The sequence below is a fragment of the Petaurus breviceps genome, unplaced genomic scaffold (assembly GCF_028583685.1).
Source record: "Petaurus breviceps papuanus isolate PSGF00001 unplaced genomic scaffold, PetGlider_PUasm1.0 90537, whole genome shotgun sequence".
NCBI classification, from domain to species: domain Eukaryota; kingdom Metazoa; phylum Chordata; class Mammalia; order Diprotodontia; family Petauridae; genus Petaurus; species Petaurus breviceps.
Genome location: NW_027187271.1, coordinates 1,617,291 through 1,637,809, shown reverse-complemented (window position 1 = coordinate 1,637,809; position 20,519 = coordinate 1,617,291). Strand labels below are relative to the sequence as shown.

Genomic DNA, 20,519 nt, shown 5'->3' with positions numbered 1-20,519 from the left:
AAAAGGAAAAATAGTATCAAAAATAATTAATCTGGAAAAGAAGAGAAACAATTGAAGAATTATTGAACTAGCTATCTGAAAATTATTATCAGGGAAAAACAAGTCTGGTTACCATATTTCAGGAAATTATAAGTGAAGGTTGCTCAGAACCTTCTCAGAAGGTTGCTTAGAACCAGAGGGCACAGTAAAAATAGCAGCAATCCACCAGTAACATCCAGAAAAAAAACTTCACAATGAAAGATCCCAAGCACATCATATCCCAAAACCAGGGCTTCCAGGAGCCACAATACAGGTAAGAGAAGGGAGGGAAAATTATTAAATGTCTGTAATATTATCTCATTTGATCCTCACAATGACCCTGAGGTACAGTAGGTGCTGTGATTATGATCCTTCTTTTACAGTTGAGGAAACTGAGGCAGACAGAGGTTAAGTGACTTTCCCAGTCATACAGCTCGTGTCTAAGGCCAGTATTTAATTCTGGTCTTCCTGACACCAAGCCCAATGCTCTATCCAGTTGACTACCTACAATTTATTAAGCACCTACAATCTGCCAGCCATTATGCTAAGTACTTTAACAAATATTATCTCATTCAAGAAGTATTGCACAAGACTGAGCATTTGTCACTAAAAAGGAGAAATGAGCTTAAAATATGCTATTTCAAAAGGCAAGAGATAAAAGTACACAACCAAGAATAACACATATGGCAAAACTAAGTTAAGGACTACAGGGGAAAAAGTGGACCTTGAATGTGATTGAGGATTTCCGGGCATTCCTGGGAAATGGCCAGAACTGAGTAGACATTTAGAAACTGAAAAGCAGTGACAAAAGAAAGAGAAAGGTAGACATGGTTGATTAATTAAAAGGGAATATGGGGGGATGAATTATTTACATATTAGTGGGGGATAAGAAATAAATGTTTCCACAGAACCCTAAATCTTAGAGAGTCATGGAGAAAGGTTAAAATGGCAAAAGTTCTGTGGATGGTTTTGTTCCATTTTAATGATTTTAGGAGAAGACAAAAAACAGGAAGGAGGACTGGAAGGAAAGAAGGAATAAGGTGAAAGAAATCATTAAGCATAATAGAGGTACATAAGATGAAGAGCACATAATCATGGAGGAAAAGGTATGTGTTGGTGGGGTATGGATAGGCATCTCATAAGCTTCACTTTCATCTGAAACAGATAAAGGAAGACTGAACACAACTGCACACAGAGACACACACAAATCTTGGAATAGGAACACATTAAAGTAAAAAGCAGGGTGGCAATCACGATTTCAGATAAGGACACAGTAAATATAGGAAATATTAAAAGAGATAAGGGACATAATATGCTCAAAAGTATCATAACAAATTGTTATTCTCTCTACATACACACTCTCTCTCTTTATCTTACATATCTGTTATGCTTAGTGATTTCTCTCATTTTATTCTTCCTTTTCTTCCCATCCCTCCTTTCCATTTTTGTCTTTTCCTAAAACCATTCAAAAGAAAAAAAAAACATCCACAGAACTTCTGCCATTTTAAGCTCTTTCTCTTTCTATCACTTCCTCTCTCTTTTGCTCTACATATATGTGTGTGTGTATACATGTATATGATATCTATCTATCTAAACAGGGATCCTAAATACTTGAAAAGTTAATTGGAGAGAGAAAGAGATAATAAAGCTATAATACTGGGGGACCTTAATCTTAATATATCCTTTCATACCTAGACAAATCTAATCAAAAGATAAATAAGAAAGAAGTTAAGGGCTTGAATAGAAGTTTAGAAAAACTAGAGATGAAAAATCTCAGGTGGTAACTTAATGGGAATAGGAAGTAATCTACATAATTCTTAGTTGTGTGTGACATAACACAAAAATTGACCATGTATTGGGGAATAAAGATCTCACTAAAAATGTAGAAAAATTAAACACATTATTTATTAATTCAAATGCAATAAAATCTCTATAAACATTTTCATCAAAAGAAAAATTAATAAATTGGGCATTGAATTTTTAAAATTTGAAAAACAAGAAATCAAATAACCCCAACTAAGCAACAAAGTAGAAATTATAAAAATTAAAGAAGAGATTTTTTAAAAAGTGAAACCAAAAAGACCATTGAAAGAAAAGAGAAGCTTTTGTAAAAAAATAATAGAATAAACAGCTAATCTGATTTTTTTAAAAGATAGGAAAACCAAATTGTTCATATCAAAAATGGAAAAGGAGAATTTACATTAGCTGAAGAGGAAATAAAAGAAATTATCAGAAACTATTTTGCCCAAACATATGCTAACAAAACTGGTAACAGACAAAACACATGTAATGAAGTTTGGAATCTGATACTGATAGTCTCCCTTCTCATTTTTTCCATTATTTCTCTTGAAATTCTTGACTTTTTGTTACACCATATGAAATCCATTATATTTTTATAGTTTTTTTTTTTTATAATTTTGTAGTTTGGTATGGTATTGAAAAGAAACAGGTAGATGGCTCAGTGGATAAAGTACTGGGCCTGAATTCAAATTTGACCTCAGATACTTAGCTGTATAACCCCGGGCAAGTCATTTAACTTCTGCTTGCCTTATTTACTGGAGAAAGAAATGACAAACCTCTCCAGTATCTTTGCCAAAAAAATCCTATGGAAAGTGCTGGTGAGCATGGTCCACAGGGTCATGAAGAGTAGGACATGATTGAACAACAAGAACAAAACGAAGAGCAGACAAACTCCTTTTCAATAAGATCGGGTCTAAATTAAGGATGTCTATTATGACCACTGCTACTTAGCATAGTTCTGGAAGTGCTAGCTATAGCAGTAAAACAAGAAAAAAAAAAACAGGCAAAAAACTATCTTTCTGTATACACACACACACATATACATACACATATATATATTTGGGGTGGTAATCGCCTAAAAATCATCCAAAGACTATAGGAATCTAAAACTATAAAACATTTTAGAGGTTAAATTAGAGATAATTTCAAAGGAAAGGCATTTAGATAAAGCAGGACTGGAAAATGCTTCTTGTAGAAGGTGAGAATTTAGCTGAGACCTGAAAGAAACCAGGGAAGCAAGGGGCATTGATGAGACAGGAGAGCATTCCAGTCAGTTATGGGGCACAGCCAATGAAAACACTGGGTTATCATGTATGAGGAACAGCAAAGAGGCCAGTGTCAATGAATAACAAAGCAGAGGGGAGTAAGATAAAGACAAACGTTAAGGTAGGAAATACCTGGTTTGGTTTTGAAAGCCAAAGAGAATATTTTATGTTTGATCCTGAAAGTGATAGGAAGCTACTGGAGCTTACTGAATAAGAGGGTGATGTGGTTAGGCCTTCATTTTTAGGAAAATAAATTTGACAGCTGAATTATAGGATGAATTGGAGTGGGGAGAGAAGTGAGGCAGGGAAACCAATCAGCAGGCTATTGAAGTGATCAGATGTGAAGTGATGAGGGCCTGCACCAGGGAGATTTCAGTGTCAGAGGAGAGAAGGGGGCCTCCACTTCTTTCTACTCTCTTAACTTTATGTAGTCTAGCTTCCAATCTCATCATTCAGCAGAAACTGTTGAACAGAAACTCCAAAGTTATCAATGATTTTTTAATTACCAAATCTAATGACTTCTTCTCAATCCTTATCCTTCTTGACCTCTATGTAGCTTCTGACACTGTCAACCACCCTCTTTTTGGATTCTCTAGGTTTTTGTGACACTGTTTCCTCCAGGGTCACTGCCTACCTATCTGAACAATTCTTCTTGGTCACTTTTGCTATATCTTTGCCAAGGTTGTGCCACTTAATAGTGGTTGTCTCCCAGGGCTCTCTGCCCTAACCTCTTTGCTGACGTCCAAACTTGAATCTCCAATGTCATTTCAAAATGGATATTCCATAGACATCTTAAACTAAATGTCACCTGTAACTCAACTCTTATCTTTTTCCCAAACCCCTCCTTTCTCTTTTCCTAACACCTATTACAGTGAAGGGTACCATCATTCTTTCAATGACTCCCTCAGGCCCAAAACTAGGTATCATCCTCAAATCCTCACTCTCTCATCACCAACTCCTGTTGATTTTATCTTCTAAAATCCCATCTCTCATGCGTCCCCTCCTCTCCTCTGATACTGCCACTACCCCAGTACAGGTCCTTATTACCTCATGGCATATTATTTAAATTGCCTTTTGGCTAACGATTGATTCAAGATTCTCTACTCTAGTCAGAGCTTTACTTAGTTGTCAAACTGATATTCCTAAAGTGTAGGTTTAACCATTTCTACTCAATAAATTCCAATGGCTCCTTATTGCCTCCAAGACTAAATATAAAATCCTGTTTGGCTTTAAAAGTCCTTCATAATCTGCCCCCTCCCCACCTTCCTAGTCTTTTCATACCTTACATAACCCCATGACCCAGTGACATTGGATTCCACTTTTCTTCAGGCAAGAGATCAGCATTCACATAGAATCTGTTCCAAAAGGCAAGCATTTTGATTTGTTCCCCATTTCTGGAATGTTCTCCTGCTTCATTTCTGCCTCTTGGTTTCTGTGGCTCCCCTTCCAGTCTCAGCTAAAATCCTATCTCCTGCAGGATTTTCCTAGTCATCTTTAATGTCCCTTCCCTCAGTTGATTATTTCTCATTTATCCTGTATATATCTTGTTTATATGTTATTTGCATGTTGTTTCCCCCATTAGATTGTGAGTTCCTTGAGAGCAAAGATTGTCTCTTACCTTTCTTTGTGTCCCCAACAATTTGCACAATACTTGGCATATAGTATGTACTTAATAAAAGCTTGTTAGCTAATAGAAATTTAAAAAAAAATTTAAAAGAATTCAGGGTCCCTTTTTAACAATGTTAGACAAAAAGTTACTGGATTCCATTATTGCCCAAACATTTAGTAAAGACAGAGCTGATATCCAGCTAGGCCTTGAATTTTCATTCGATCATTCTGACTTTTTTCTGCTTTCTATAGGAAAAGGGAATCAAAGTTCTGGGAAGAGAAACAAAATTTAGATGAGACTGGACAAGATGAGGTAGAAGTCCTATTCTGATGCTTCATCAAAATGTGGAGTTGACCTGAGTTGATGAAGGTTATGTCAGTACAGTATAAGTTTTGGCAGATTTTATCGAGCAGGAAAAGTTTTGAGTTGTGGTCCCTTCAGTGGACTGGATCTGTTGTACAAGTTACATATGGTGGGGTTCTAGAATGTTGAAGTCATGGATATTCTATACCATAAAATGGAATTTCAGCTTTCAGTTTCTCTCCCTCTCCCTTCCATTTACATTTGGACACATTTCGTAAGTGGCTACCTAGGCTTTTAAAGAAACTACCACGTACTCAATTAAAACCTGGAGAGACAACAGATTCAAGACAGCAAGGAAATAAGGGTTATAGAACAGAAAACTGATAACACTCTCTAGTAAATGTATCTACTGGGAATGTATTAGGACTTCTTGGTCCAGACTGCCCAAGGAAGCCCCAAAACATGACCACTCTTCAATTTTAAATATTTATTTAATTAATTTTATTTATTCAAATCTTTTAAATTTAATTTTAAAAAATATTTTTATTTAAATTTTTTTTTAAAATATTGAATTTAACAAACACCAAATAAAGTGAACATTTCCAATTTACAGAGTACTTGGCTTGGATTGGAAAAACCTACTTTATTTGGAATCCTGCCTTGGACACTAGCTGTGTAACACTGGGCAAATCACTTAATTTCTCTGGGTTTCAGTTTTCTCAACTGTAAAATTAGGGACTTGCATTTAATGACTTCCAGCTCTAAATCTTATGATCCTATGACCATATATAGAATAGGGAGGATTATACATGAAATTGTAAACCTCTATTACAAACATGTTCTTCTTTAAAATGGATATTAAATTCCACATGTAACCTTCAAAACTGTCCTACTTGTCAGTGTTTCATCCTGGCTTTCCTTATTTTCTGCTTCAAAGACACTCTTTTTGGCAAATTATACTATTCCCAAACACCAACAAATAGAAAGAAGAACGATAGCCTTATAATATATACACACAAATTTGCAAAACAAAGTCCTACATTGACAGCATCTGAAATGTCTAATTATGTTCATTTACACTGTATATATGTATCTTGTATAAACACTGCTATTTGCATATTGACTCCCTAATTAGAATATGAGCTTCTTGAGGTCAGGGGCTGCTTTTGCCCTTTTTTTTGCACCCCCAGAGCTTACCAGTGTCTAGCACAAAAGCAAAGCACTCAATAAATGCGTGTTGCCAACTGACTATGATGCTAAGTGCTAATCAGGCCCTTTCCTCAATGTTAACTAGCTCTGCCTTGAAGTCCAATGACATTTCTCCAAATATTGCTTCAAATGTCCATAAAACCCTAATTTAGCTTTATACTGTTTTCCTTCCACTACTCCTGTGAGCCTGTTGACACTCTCCTTTCCTTAGTGTCACAGCAGCTTTCAAGTCTGCAACTGATACTCCCAATCACCTCAACATATAGGTATACACATAAATATATGTATACATATAAATGTGTATATATGTGTTTGCACATATTATTTATATAATCCCGAAAATCTTATTGTAGTTTTAAGCTTTAATGACTTGCATATACACATAAGAGCATATGTATATGTTATATATGTAATATATAACATATACATTGTTACATAAAACATGTATAATATATGTATATATGTGTAATAATATTTCATCTCATATACACGTATCTCACCTACCTCCCAGGATTGTAAGGATGTGATGATATTTGCAAAGTTCTACAAACACACTATTATTATCATTATGCTATTAACAGTAGATAGCTAGTAAATAAAGTGTTTGACTTGGAGTCAGGAAGAACTGAATTCAAATCCAGCCTCCGAAACTTATTAGCCCTGTGACTCTGAACAAGTCACTTCACCTTAGTCCCTCCATCGGTAACTGGGATAATAAAAGTATCTACCTCACAGATATGTTGTGAGTAACATATGTAAAGTGCTTTGCAATCAGTAAATGCAAAGCTAGCTATTACGATGCTGATTTCCTTCTGAGATCCCAGATTCATTATTTTTATCATCCTCACACTCGGTAGGTGCCTCCCACCAGGTTCTCGAAGGGGTTTAGGACTGAAGTATCTAATAAAAATGCCCATTTCCACGATCAAGTTCTGAGTGAAGAAAAGTTCTTTCTCCCCCACCTCCCACCTAGGGTTGGACAGACTCCTTCCCCACCAGCGATCAGATCCTGACAGAACTTTCTTAGGATTAATCATCCTTTCCGGCTGAGTGCTTTGCATTGGGATGCGGGGCGGGGGGGGGGGGGGGGGGGGGGGGGTGTTGGAACTCTGGTACTAAGGCGCCTTCGGCCCATCTCCAAATGCTCGGGGTGCTCAATGGAGGCGCTCTAAGGCCTCCGCAATAACAGGGGCTTCAGCGGCTGGCGCCAGGGGCGGGGAGGGAGGCCAGAGCTTGCACGAGGCGCCAGGAACCTGGGGAATGGGGGAGCTAAGGTTGGGGCTGGGAGGGGATAACAGAAGGCAACAGCCGGCGAGTTCGCGGTCCCCCACCTCCGTCTGCCTTTCCCACCAAAGAAGAGCCCGGCAGCATGGGTGCGAGGCCAATTCTCAGGAGCGTTCTAGCTTCTCCCTCAATGAGCACAGGTGGAGAATAGATGGCAAAGGCGAAGAGTTAAAGCGGAGAAGCGGGAGGGGCTTCTGTCTGCGCATGCCAAGTCTTTCGCCCCGAGCGATTGGCAAAAACTACAATTCCCAGCATACCCCATTCTGCCGTAGCCACAGTTTTTCGTTAACTTGAGCAGCGCCTGATTATAATTGGGATGGCTCTTTTGACATTATGACTTGTCTCTCTGCCCAGGGATGCATAATGTTGCTTTTTCCTTTCCCAAATCCTGATTCTAATTCTGTTGCATTTCACCTTTATTTTTCAACGAACTACTGGCCACTCGCCCCTCTACGGTTCCCCTCTTCGCTGCCAAAGGGCCCCATCCTAAACCCGCCCCTCCGGACTCATATTGGCCAGTAGATGGAAGGTTGCGTTAATCGAAGGCGGTCCAAACACCTCATTTTCCAATGTGAAGAGGCGCTGAGGCCACGTTCCTTCACTGCAAAGAATCTGCCAAGTGGTGATGGTTACTTTTGATTGGATCGGGGCAAATTAGGGTGGGGGGAGAAAAGAGAAGGGAACCTGTGCGCAGGTGCGGTCGGGGTGGTGACGGTGGGAGGGAAAGAATGGGGAGTGACGCAATATCTCCCACCCCTTCCGGCCTTTTTGATTTGTCTAGGAGGTAGGGAAACGGGATACAGTGAAGAAACCTAATCATTCCATTTTAGGGAAAGTCTCAGGCAATCTTTTGGCTATTTCAGTGGAGCTCGGTTTTCTTTTTTTCTTAGCCGCTCTTCTCTGCCAGGAGAGTGTGTGAGAGTTAAGGTGACATCTTGGCACCGATTTTGTTCTAGTGACAACAGGTCTTTCGTAGGGAATGTAGGCCTGTGTACTCCAAACCCTTCCACTATCCATCTCTCTTATTTCCACTTTCCTTTTTTTTTCTGTACCCCTAGTTGAAGGATTTGAGGTGTGTGTGAAGTAATTAGTAATTATTAATTTACTGAGGCGTCCACCCCCTTCAAGGATGCAGTTACGTCCCTCTCTTGGCTGAGGGTTTAACGGGGTAAGAAACTGGCTTTGCAGTCCCGAGCTGTGGGTGAGTGGTAGCTCCCAGCACGTGCAGCGCCTAGAAGCGCGAGACTGATAGGTCGAGTGCGCAGGCGTGGCCCTTTCGAGGAGGAAAGAGGCGGGGTAGAGAGGCACCAGGGCTAGCAGCCGGGCGGAGGCCACAGACGTTCAGTCCCAGGAGCCGGGGACGGATGTAAAGAAGCTCTTCCCATCGGCCCTACGCCGACGGTTGGTGGGCGTGCGCGAAGGATACGGGTGGGAGGGAGATCATTGCGAAGGAAAAGGGGTGTCACTTGGAATTGGTGGTTCCCTTTTTAAAAAGCCTTTAGCCGTTAAGTTTGTTCTGTCCCTGGTGTGGGCACAACAGGGGGCGTGGGGTTGAGTGCGCACGCGCAGTGTATCTGGTCGCGCGCATTAGGAGGGGTGGAGGAAAAAGCGCAGGCTCTGTTGTTTTCTTACTCAGTTCGGGTCTCGCGGGCAGCTTGTTTTGGTCTCGCGCGGGTTAGTGGAGACGCGAGAGAATAAGGGAAGAGCGGGGTTACGCGCGCACTGGGAGAAGGGGCGGGGAGGAAGAAGGGGAAAAGGAGGGGGTGTAGGCCCCCTGATCTCCCTCGTTAGCCTAATCGGGGGAGGGGGGAAGAGATGATCGAGATGGCAGCTGAGAAGGAGCCATTCCTCGTGCCGGCCCCGCCGCCGCCACCCCTCAAAGCTGATTCCAGTGGTGGGGGTGGCACTCTGGTGCAGCCATATCGAGAGGCCTCCTCCGGGGAGCTTTGTGGCGGGACAGCTCAGGGACCAAACCCACATACGCCCACAGTATCAGGCAGGGAGGGCTTTCTGGCCCCGTCTCCCAGTAGGGCTGGCCAGAATCCGAAGCGAAGTGGCGACCCGATGGCGCAGGGGGAGGCCCGCCCGTCTGAAGCTCATGGAGAGGCCCCTCCTCCTGACATGGAGGAGGAGCGAAGGGGATGGGGCGGGGCCGAACTAGGGACCCCAGCACCCCCCAGACAGCGTAATGGCTTCCAGCCCCATAGGCCTCCGGGGACCGGTGGGAACAAGAGAAGAAATAGCTGTAATGTGGGTGGCTTCAAGCATCCAGCCTTCAAGAGGCGTAGGCGAGTTAACTCGGACTGCGACCCAGTCTTGCCCTCTAATTTTCTCTTGGGGGGCAACATCTTTGATCCTTTGAATCTGAATAGCCTCCTGGATGAGGAGGTAAGTCGAGCACTCAATGCTGAGACTCCTAAATCCTCCCCACTGCCAGCTAAGGGGAGAGACCCTGTGGAAATACTCATTCCCAAGGACATCACTGACCCACTCAGCCTCAATGCTTGCACTGATGAGGCCCAAGTGGTTCGTGCCTCACCACTCAAGACTGGTAGAAAGCGACATCGACATCGTGGACAGCACCACCAGCAACAGGCAGGCGGACCTGGGGGGAATGATCCCACCTCCTCTGCACTTCCCCCAACTTCCACAACTCCCTCGCTGCATGGAGAAGCCACCCCCCAGCAGCTGCAACAACGACAGAGGTCGCAAGGGCGGGATGGCCCCCAGCCTTATGAACTGAACACTGCCATCAACTGTAGGGATGAAGTAGTGTCTCCCCTTCTGCCTGCCCCACAGGACCCCCCAGGCACTCGTGCAGCCCCTTCAGCTACTTCAACTACACCTGCTCCCTTGTCTTCTTCCTCCCGCCACCACCGGAAACGTCGTAGGACTTCTAGCAAGTCTGAGTCAGGTGCCAGGGCTGGTGGCCAGGGCCCAAAGGAGAAAGTCCGGGCAAGAGGGGGAGGTCGCCATCATGACCACCCTTTGCCTGCAGCTGGTTTCAAGAAGCAGCAAAGTAAGTTCCAATATGGAAACTATTGCAAATACTATGGCTATCGAAACCCAAATTGTGAGGATGGGAGGCTTCGGGTGATGAGGCCTGAATGGTTCCAGGGCCGTGATGTACTGGACCTAGGTTGCAATGTAGGCCACCTGACACTAAGCATTGCTTGCAAGTGGGGCCCAGCTCGAGTAGTGGGTGTAGACATCGATGCTCGGCTCATACACTCTGCTCGACAGAACATCCGACATTATCTATCTGAGGAGCTTCGTCTCAAGCCCCAGCCACCTGAAGGAGTCCAAGGTCCAGAGGGTGGTAAGGGGATTGCTACCACCCGAAAGAAGAGCTGTTTCCCAGCCTCCCTGACTGCCAGTCGGGGCCCCATTGCTGCACCCCAAGTGCCTCTGGATGGGGCTGATGCCTCCATATTTCCCAACAATGTTGTCTTCATCACGGTAAGGAGACCTAGTAACTGTTGGTGTAAGGGATATTTTTGCAAACTTGTTTACTGTGCCATGATGGGAGGGAGGAGAGTCAGTTATGGCTAGGAGCAAAACTATTCTTATTATCTATATCCTGAACTACAGCTTGGGAACTCATATTTGAAAATGAGCTAAGGCTTGTGCTGATTTGGCCTTGACTTCCCACCTTAATGGCATATGCTCCCTCTCCCATGAATTCAGGGTGCTTATTTATAAGGCAGTGAGTATGGGATTCCTCTTCCTTGTTACACCTTTAAACTGAGTCTGCTCAACAAGACTAGGATTATTCCATTGAGTATTTTAAATTGGCAAAAACTTGACCTTAGAACTATCCCAGGAACCATACTCAAGTGACAGGTATCTGGTCTGGTGCCTCTCCTGTGTTTTTCAGGTTAGATGTACCAGAGGATCAACAACCCTTATCTTCATGATAAAAAAGCTAAAACCCTGTAGTCAATTTTTCTCCTTTAATGTATTGGTTTGAGTGTTATTGGTCAGAAAACTAGGGGATTACCCAAGAATAGAGCAAAAAAAAAAAGGTGTAGGGAAAGATTTTAGGGACATAGAGATTTAGCCTTAGAAAGAACCTGTGAGGTCCAAAGGTCCCCTTGGATTAGTCCAACCTCTTCATTTTACAGATGAAATCAAGTGCCCAGAGTAGTTCAGTGCCTTGCACATGGTCACATAGGTAGTAAGTGTAGGATCTGAACCTTTCAGTTCAAGATCTTCTGTACAGTAGGATAAAGGGGACTGATAAATTTGGTAGGGAGTCAGAGCTATGGATAGGGTTAGGCTTTGGGGACAGTGAGTTTTTTTTAAGTTTTTATTTAACTGCAACGTTTAAGTGCATAGTTTCTGCCAGGCACCAGGGACATAAAAATAAATGAACAGTCCTTGCACTTACAAAGCTTACATTCTCCTGAGTTGTGTTAAAATTTAACACAGAAGAAAACTTAGTTGAAACTCTCAAATGGAGGGGTGGGGGCAGTGGGGAGGATGACAGAGAATGGGGAAAGACTGGAGGGGCTGCCCAAGACCTCATGAGGTAATACTTCTTTATCCTAGGAAAATTGGTGTGGGAGGGAGATAAGTACTAGAATTGGGTCAAGGCTGAACACTAGGGCTTTCTCTATGATGACCTTGTCCATCCCTCAGATAACTAATTAATTGTGGAGGTTTGTCCATGGTACAGCCTTCTCCCCACTGTCTATACTCTTTTCCTTGTGCTTTCTCTGTTCTGCCAGAATGAAGCAGAGGTGCTACAGCAGAGTGACATTCAACTAGGGTAGTTTTTCAATAAGCTTGTTTGGGAAATGTCTGAAAGGCAGAACCTTAAATTAAAATTTGCCTCACTTATTTGGGAGTCCATAGCGGAATAAAGGAGTGGAAAATACTGATTTCCCTGTAGTAACCTTTATCCAAAAAAAACCTTGTCTTTTCAGGGTAATTATGTGTTAGATCGAGATGAACTGGTAGAAGCCCAAGCTCCTGAGTATGATGTGGTGCTCTGTCTCAGTCTCACTAAATGGGTGCATCTGAACTGGGGTGATGAGGGATTGAAGCGAATGTTTCGAAGAATTTACCGCCATCTACGACCTGGGGGCATTTTGGTTTTAGAGCCCCAGCCTTGGTCATCCTATGGCAAAAGGAAGACACTCACAGTAAGTTGGACCCTAGGGGAAGGTGAAAGAGATCATTCCTATGAAATGGGGGGAAGGGGAGGGGTATTGGTTAAATGGGGTTCAGGCTAAAAATTCTTGGCTAGTGGAGGAAGAATGGGGCCAAATAAGTAAACAAACATTTATTAAGAACTTAATATACTAGGACTGTGCAAAGTGCTGGGAATACAAAGAAAGATTAGTGCCTGTGCTTATTCCTAGGAAACTATCTACAAGAATTATTATCGAATTCAGCTGAAACCTGAGCAGTTCAGTTCCTACCTGACATCCCCTGAGGTTGGCTTCTCTAGCTATGAGCTTGTGGCCACACCCCACAACTCTTCCAAAGGTGAGATCCAGGCTAGCCCATCTTAATCTGTATTTTGGGTGTGAGGAATGGGGAGTGGGTAGAAGATTTCAAGTGGATGGTAGTACCTCCCAGCTTGGCTGAGGAACAGTAGAAATTATGGGGGGTCTTAAATTGCAACACTCATCTATCTTTTCCCTACAGGCTTCCAGCGTCCTGTATACCTGTTCCACAAGGCTAATTCCCCTAGCCACTGAGGAGCCCTTCAAGGACAAAGATCAGAGGCTGCTTGTGTTACTGAGGACATGTGGGCGGTGGTGGAGAGAAGTCCTACTCATGGCTTGCTCCTCTTCCCAATACCTAATTTGTTTTCCTGCCACTATCTTTAACAAGGAGCCTACCAACCTCCAGCACCTAAGCAGCAGGCACAGTTGGACTAAAGATTGTCACCGCTTTCTCCCCACAGCCTAGTACGCTGGATGATATGGATTGTGAACCCTTGCTTTTAGTAAGGGGAGCTGGGTGTCCAAATCTCAATTGCTCTGGGCCTTCCCTTTTTGTCTCTTCCCCACCCACCCCTTCGATTCCTAGCCCCTGGTGGGCACCCTGGCCACGTTTCAGTGGACCAACTTAGGATTGGTTATCACCAGATGCTGCAGAAGTCCCCTCTAGATGGTCCTTGTGTGATGGGGGGAAGAGAGGGTTTGGGGTGAAAGCAGCACAATAAACCTGATATTGAAGGCAGTGACCCCTAAACTTAAGTCTTTTGCTTAGATAATGGGCTGAGAAGATATATATATAGGGAGCAGAACTCTGCCCCCTCTGCAAATAATGTCCCAGGTTGGTGTGTTAGAGGTGTGTTGAAGGAATGGGCCATTGAAGAGGCTAAAACTCCTGTAAAGTAGGGCTTTTATTAACTAGGGAGGTGTGGAGAACTCTTACTTTTTCTACAAATAGTCACATGTCCCAGTCAGGTTGTCCTCTGCTGAAGGAGATCCCATAGCCTCAAATGTGGCCAGGCACAAGAAGAGAATAGAAGATATAAAACTTTAAATCCAGTAACTGGAGAGGAAATCAACCTTTTATCTCCCCCCACTCCTATTTCATATAAAAGAGAAATTACTGGGATCCTGTTTTAGGTAGGGGGGAAGCTATCTTCATACTCTTTACCATCTTCATCCCCTGGAAGGTTCAAACCTTAGAATATGGGAGTAGCACAGTAGTATTTCAATAAGAGAAACTTTCCAAGAGCTGTTATTAGGCTCTTACTAGGCTAAGCCTTACTAATTAACATCCTTTCCCAAATCCTTAGAAAAAAGGTCACTTATTTAAAAACTTTATTTCTATAAAATCCAAATGTAAAAAGGACAATCCCAACGTGTGCACCCACCCTCCCACCACAACAAAAATAAAAGTGAATGCAATTCTGTAATACTATGTATCCCACCGTCTGAGAGTCTGATGCATGAGGAAGGTATCCTCTGCAGGACGGGTCTGTGGCTTTAGCTTCAAGAGAGGGAATCCTTCAAGTATTAAGTGTGGAGACTCACGGGCCAGTGATTGGGGATCACATAAGATGCTTAGTTCTGGACCTGCCTCAGGAACCTCCTGTTTGGGGTTGGAGTACAAGTTGGGAATAATAGCTCAGATAGGTAAGTTTTACAACCAGAAGAATCCAGAGGTGGGTCTGGGACCCAAAGATGAAGTGTATCCCCTCCTTTCCTTTGCCTCCTCCACTCCAAACACAAACCTTTATCTTGTGGATCGGGACCTGAGGCTGTGGTGGAAGCAAGGCCAGTCTTTCCATCAAGGCAGCATTCAACACTTGCTCCTTTGGCACCTGAAGGCTCACCAGGTCCCGGTAGAGCCGTTGGGATCTAGGCACGTTCAACCCTGATGGGAAAAGGTAGTGGGCCTGCTGGGGTGGGAGCTGCAACTGCCCCTGGACCTACAATCCTTATCCTTTGGTGGGAAACTTCCCAATTAACCGCCAGTTATTTCCTTACCCTCAGATACGTTTTCCTCCATCTCACAGCGACTTAGGAATGAACTTTTCAACTGCTCCTCTGCAGCCTTCAGGGCATCAAACTGCCCCAGGGCTGTGACCTCCCTAAGGGACTCCAGTTGTTGCCCCAGGGCCAGAGTACTTTGAAGCCCTGGGGCTACGAGGTGTGGTAAGGCTTCACACTTCTCCAAAAGTTCTTCTGTGGGTAGCTTCCCCCGTGGTGGGGACACGCTGGAAGAAGGAGACTGACACGGGGAAGCCAAGTGAAAGCGAACCTGGAGAGAGATGAACAGTAGATATGGGGGGGGGGGGGGGGGAGGAGGGCAGCGTACGAAACGGAGACTAACGTTTTTCTTAGACCAGTGTGCATCTAGCGATGGAGACAAAGTTAGGAAGTGGGGCAAAGATGACAAGTAAGTGGGGATGTCTGGAACAGAAGTGGGGGGACCGGGTGAAGCAGGAATGAGGGAACAAGAGAGGCGACGCCTCCTCACCTGCCGCGCTCTGTGCCGTCCTCTCCGTCCCCCGGACCTGGCTCCCTCCAGCCGGAGGATGGAGCAGGGCGGCTCGGGGCTCCTCGGGCCAGGGCTCAGACTCAGGTCCAGGCCGGGCTCGGGCTCGGGCTTGGAGGCAAAAGGCTCGGGTTCTATTTCTGGAGCCCCCACGGTCACCCCCTCCCTCGAGAGTCCCCCGAACCTCCCCTTGCCCCGACTCAGCATAATCCAGTAATTGGCAATGGGGAAGAAGAGCTGGAGTAGGCCCAGCGGTCAGAAGCGCTACAGTCCAGGGTCCGCGGCACCGCCACCAACACTGATTGGCGTTCCCAAGAGAAGGCTGGGAGAATAATCCCCTCCCACTTCATGCGTCACTTCTCTGGGTTTTTCTACGTTTCCGCGCTGAGTCGACATGGACCGTCCCCCTCCCCCCTCCTCTTGGCCTAGACTGGAGAGCTTCACGACCAATCAGGAGATGGCGAGGACTGACGAGTTTATGACTCCTAGGCTCAGTAAAGCCCGAGGGAGGGAAGGAGGAGGGGCGGAACGAAGGGAAGCGAACGATTGGCTTCCAACCGCGTTTGTCTTCTGTGACGTCATGCGAACAGCCAACGTGCACAGGGACGGGGCGCACTCCTTGAGCACCTTTGTCCTCTCTTTAGCTTCAGTGAGTGGATATTAATGGTGTCTTTGCTCTCCGCTGTCCTAGGCGTGCACGGTACCATTCTGAATGAAAGACAGTGGGAAAGATTGTGTCCCTTACGGACTCCCAGGCCCAGAATAGCTTCCGAATCTAGAGTGGCCAGGTGTTCCACATAGACAAACGGGTCAGTGCTTTGACAGTCAAGGCACTCTCATCTTTTGGTCTCAGTTGGTCCGCCCTGTATCCCAACCTCCCTCTCTCCCAGGAATCAAAGTCCGTTTTCCTTATACTTCCCCATAACCACATTTTAGAGTTGCCACACACCCCAACACATTTATTAAATACAGGAGCCTGGAATAATTGCGAGTGTCCCTGACATTTAAAACACTCTTTTTATCTCATTTAATTTTCGCAATGAATCCTGTAAGGTAGAAATCACAGGCACAACTCCAATTAAGAATGAGAAAAGAGGTTCAGGGTTACACAGCAAGCTAGTTTTAGAGGGGATATCCACAGCCAGCTCTCACCTCATTCCCAATTCCAACATTCATTTCACCACTTCACACTCCTACCTGGTATACTGGAAGATGCACATATATACTGGATTCTCTTGTATTTTAGTTAGGTCTTTAGGTTTCAGTTATATCAGAATAGGTAATGTCTCCGTATTATACATAGCTTTGCCCTCCAAAAACACCCAAATACAAAACTTTGCCCTCCAAAAACACCCAATCATCATCTCTGTTCCAGTCCAGTGTAACCTGTGGTCCGGACCCTCCCTAATGACCCCAAGAGGGTAATTTTCTCTTTTGCCGTCCCCTGGAGTTATTCTAGGAGTATATCTTAATATATTCAAGGTATAAAGTTCATATTCAGGTTTTCTCAAATGTGGGTAAATAGAGTCCCTAGCTGTATAAAGCGCTCAAGATACTAAATGCATAGTGAGTACAGGACAACCTTTATTTCACCCCACCAGAAAATGTACAAAATGCAAAGGATTTAGAGGAAAGCTACAGAGAAATATAAAGCTCTTAGATAGTTGATCAGATCCTAGAAGACAACTTTACTTAGCTTTCTAACAGGATAACACCCTGATATTGCAGAGAAATCCCTGTCCCCCACAGAGACCTGTCCTCCCCAAGGCTCATAGTGCCACCTGGTAATTTAACCCTACCTTAGAAGGTAAACATACTTTTTGTTGTTCAGTCATTTTCCAGTCATGGACGACTCTTGAATCTTGGCAAAGATACTGGAATAATTTGCTGTATTCTTCTCCAACTCATTTTACAGATGAGGAAACTGAGGCAAACTGGGTTAAGTGACTTGCCCAAGGTCACACAGCTAGTAAGTGTCTGAGGCCAGTTTTAAACTCAGGAAGATGAGTTGTCCTGATTCCAGGCTAGACACTCTATCCACTGCACCACTAACTGGGGACTGAACAATTGAACAATCAGTCTCCTTTTCATCAGACCTTAATAATCCTAAAACTCCCTGGAATTGCTCTTCAAGTAGGGTGACACACAGTAATTTTGTAGAATGTCCTCTTTTTTTCCCCCTAAGAGCATACAGCCACAGAAAATCCTCTTCTCTCTCTAGGTCTGATCCCAAGACAGCCCAGGAATTTTTCCCTTCTTTAACTACAAGCCTAGATTCTGGGATCACCTGCTGATTATGGAATTTAAGATCGATCTTCCTTTTTCATGGGCTTGAGGTCTATGGACATTGTTCATGAACTTCATGAACACAGTTGCACTACCATGTGCTTTTGCAGGGACTCTTTTCATTTCTTCAGCTATCATCTCTGGGAGTAGAGAAGTCTGCATATGAAATGAGAAAGAAGGGAGAAAGCTGGAATGCCCTCAATTTTTTTCAGTGAAGGATGAGTCAAGAATATCAGCTAAGAGGAAAAGGGGAGAGAATGCCATAAGACACTTGAGGAGAGATGAGAAACACTACTGTGGAAAATGGGAAAGTGAATCAGGGAGGAACAGAAAGCCCAACTGAGATTAGATAACATAAATTTATAGTCCCAATTTATAGACCCAATCAGTTCAATCCCATTACTTCCTTCATTCTCCTTCAACAGCAATTGTGTAGGAGTAGAGGAAACTAATGGTAGGAGTAATCCAAGTTTGGGGTTTAGCAAGGGGGACAGAGAGGCAAAGGATCTGAGAGTAGATGGCACTGTGGAATTGAACTGGTTAATTATTAGAGTCAAGATTGGGATGGAAAGAAAGTGAGCAGTGCAGGGGTAATGCTTTGAGAAAATACTAAGGTCCAAGAGATCCAAAGTCATAATAAGGATGAAGAACAGGTTTAGAAGGGTCAGGGCACAGGAAGAGATGGAATGATAGGTGGCTATAATCAAATTAAAAAATCAGAACTTTCAGTCATGGAAGTGAAACATTTGTGGATCATTTGTCTGTGAGATCTAGATGTAACTCTTCCTATATATCTCTGTTTTTAAGGCAGAGTGCAGGAGTTGGTCAAGGGATTTGGGAAGATAGAGGATCTGAGAGGGTACTAGACCTTTAGTGTAAGGGTAAAAGTTGGGGTAGAGAGGAAGATGGTGTACTGCAGTCCTTGAAAAATGAAGAAATATGATCTAGGAGCTGGTAAACATCTATGCTATTATTGATAGGGTGGTTCAAAGGAAGAGAAGTAGCTGGATGATGTCAGCAAAGGAAAAGTCTGGAAATGACTTTGGGGAACAAGGAGTATTCCAAGTCCTCTTCCAGGACCAGAGTGACAAGGGAACATGAGAGAAGACACAGCAAGTGTTTGGAAAAGATAATGAGGAGTGTAGTGTCATCTGGGGTAATATCTGAAACTGTCATCAGTGCCCAGTGAGTAATACAAGACAGAAGGAGCGCAAGTGGAGCTGTTGGTTAGTTATGAGATGGATTCCATGAGAGACCCAATGGAAGGGGCTGGCAGAGTTGGAGTGGAACATAGGAAGGGCAGGGTTCAGGAGAAGGATGAGAGAACAGGAAGTACTGGTTGGGGAGGGGGAATGGTCTCATTTTAGGCAGCCAAAGCTTAATATCACAAGTATTAAGAGAGTAACAAGCAGTGGAAATTTTTTAGCCAAAGCAGATAACAGTGGATGTGAACAGCTCTGCTGGAGATTTTAGATGATTAGAAGGCACAGAGGCCAATATGATCAGGGCAAAGTACCTGAATGTTAGATATGGATTGACATGAAAGGACAGGAGCACTTCAAGAAAGAAACGTACACAAATATACCTTACATTTACAAATACATATATGTGTGTACATATCTGTGTAGCATACCAGGGCAGATATACATATGTATAAAGAAACACATTGAGACACACAGGCATGAAGGCACACGTGCGTGAGCACGCACATGCACACACGCTCTTTTGCCCTACAGTCATTGGCACCCACTCACATGAAGTAATAGAGAAGGGAGAAACTATTACTATTTTCTCTCTCCATCCCAAACAAGAGACCCAGTAGCCATCAAACCTCCAACTCTCCCACCTCTATTCAGAAATCCAGGTGTCCTCACATTGCCTAGAATTACAGGTCATGTAAATAGAGTTCCTGATCACTTACCTATTTCTTTTCCCCTCCCTTGCCAAACTATACAAAATGGTTCTCTGACAAGATGCACAGAGCTCCTTTGATGCTACTTGCCACACAAAAGAGGCTAATTATTCTTCTGGGAGTGTCATGAAGGAAGTACTTTGGAAAGACTTGAGTATATTAGAAGCATTTTATAACTGGTTTCAATCTACTGACTATATGGTTAGGAGAAAACTTCAGTAGACTAGGTAGCTGCAGATAGGGGTGCCTTCAAAAAGCCATTAACAACCAGAGACTCATCCATTTTCTTCTACAGTATGTTCTTGGTTTGATTCCTTTGCTGACTGTGCACAGTAAGAAACAATATGTGACCTCATGAAAACAGGCCTTTTGCTTTGCTATTTGGTTTACACCCCCTCCCCCCATTTTACCTCTCTCCTGATCCCAGGGTCAGCGTTTTATCTCCTTCACCACCTAACTGGCCCTAATCTTGTGAGTTTTAAAAGGTCACGAGACAGAGCCTCTGGGAATCAGCCCATGCTGGGTTTTGTAGCCAGTCTAATGTCTATGCCCCAAGGAGCAAGAAGTCATCCTCAGGAGTGACCTCTAAAACCCAACTGAGACAAGGACTCACCTGACATGCCATATTTGTACATTAACTTGGTGGGAACCAATGTTATTATGTAGAAATTGTGCTAAGAGTGAGGCCACTTTGGGCAGCTAGGTGGCACAATGGATAGAGCACTGGCCCTGTAGTCCAGAGGACCTGAGTTCAAACCTGGCCTCAGACCAGACACTTGACAGTTACTACCTATGTGACCCTGGGAAAATCACTTCACTTCAACTGCCTTAGGAAAAAAAGTGAGGCTACTCTTTCCTCAGAGAT

The 20,519-nt window shown here is 43.8% G+C and overlaps 3 protein-coding genes across 4 annotated transcripts in view; 1 reads left to right on the top strand and 2 right to left on the bottom strand.

Moving 5' to 3' along the window:
• Positions 1–8,000, bottom strand: part of ZCWPW1 (zinc finger CW-type and PWWP domain containing 1) — a 42,061-nt gene extending 34,061 nt beyond the window's left edge. Inside the window, exon 1 of one of the 2 annotated variants that reach the window (XM_069063273.1) lies at positions 7,536–8,000. The gene's annotated coding sequence lies outside the window, so the exon portion shown is untranslated. The remainder of the gene's footprint in view (positions 1–7,535) is intronic. The other variant, XM_069063272.1, reaches the window with a different exon arrangement.
• A 246-nt stretch (positions 8,001–8,246) lies between these two features.
• On the top strand, positions 8,247–13,687 carry MEPCE (methylphosphate capping enzyme). Its single transcript, XM_069063271.1, has 4 exons — positions 8,247–10,947; positions 12,417–12,635; positions 12,855–12,981; positions 13,144–13,687. The coding sequence occupies exons 1-4, from the start codon at positions 9,304–9,306 to the stop codon at positions 13,194–13,196; spliced, it is 2,043 nt and encodes a 680-aa protein (XP_068919372.1). The 5' UTR covers positions 8,247–9,303; the 3' UTR covers positions 13,197–13,687.
• Positions 13,688–14,261: 574 nt separating this feature from the next.
• Positions 14,262–15,813, bottom strand: PPP1R35 (protein phosphatase 1 regulatory subunit 35). Its single transcript, XM_069063274.1, has 4 exons — positions 15,439–15,813; positions 14,946–15,219; positions 14,690–14,832; positions 14,262–14,547 (listed from the first exon to the last, which is right to left on the bottom strand). Exons 1-4 carry the CDS (start codon positions 15,661–15,663, stop codon positions 14,374–14,376), a joined length of 816 nt encoding a protein of 271 aa, XP_068919375.1. The 5' UTR covers positions 15,664–15,813; the 3' UTR covers positions 14,262–14,373.
• Between the last annotated feature and the right edge of the window lie 4,706 nt (positions 15,814–20,519).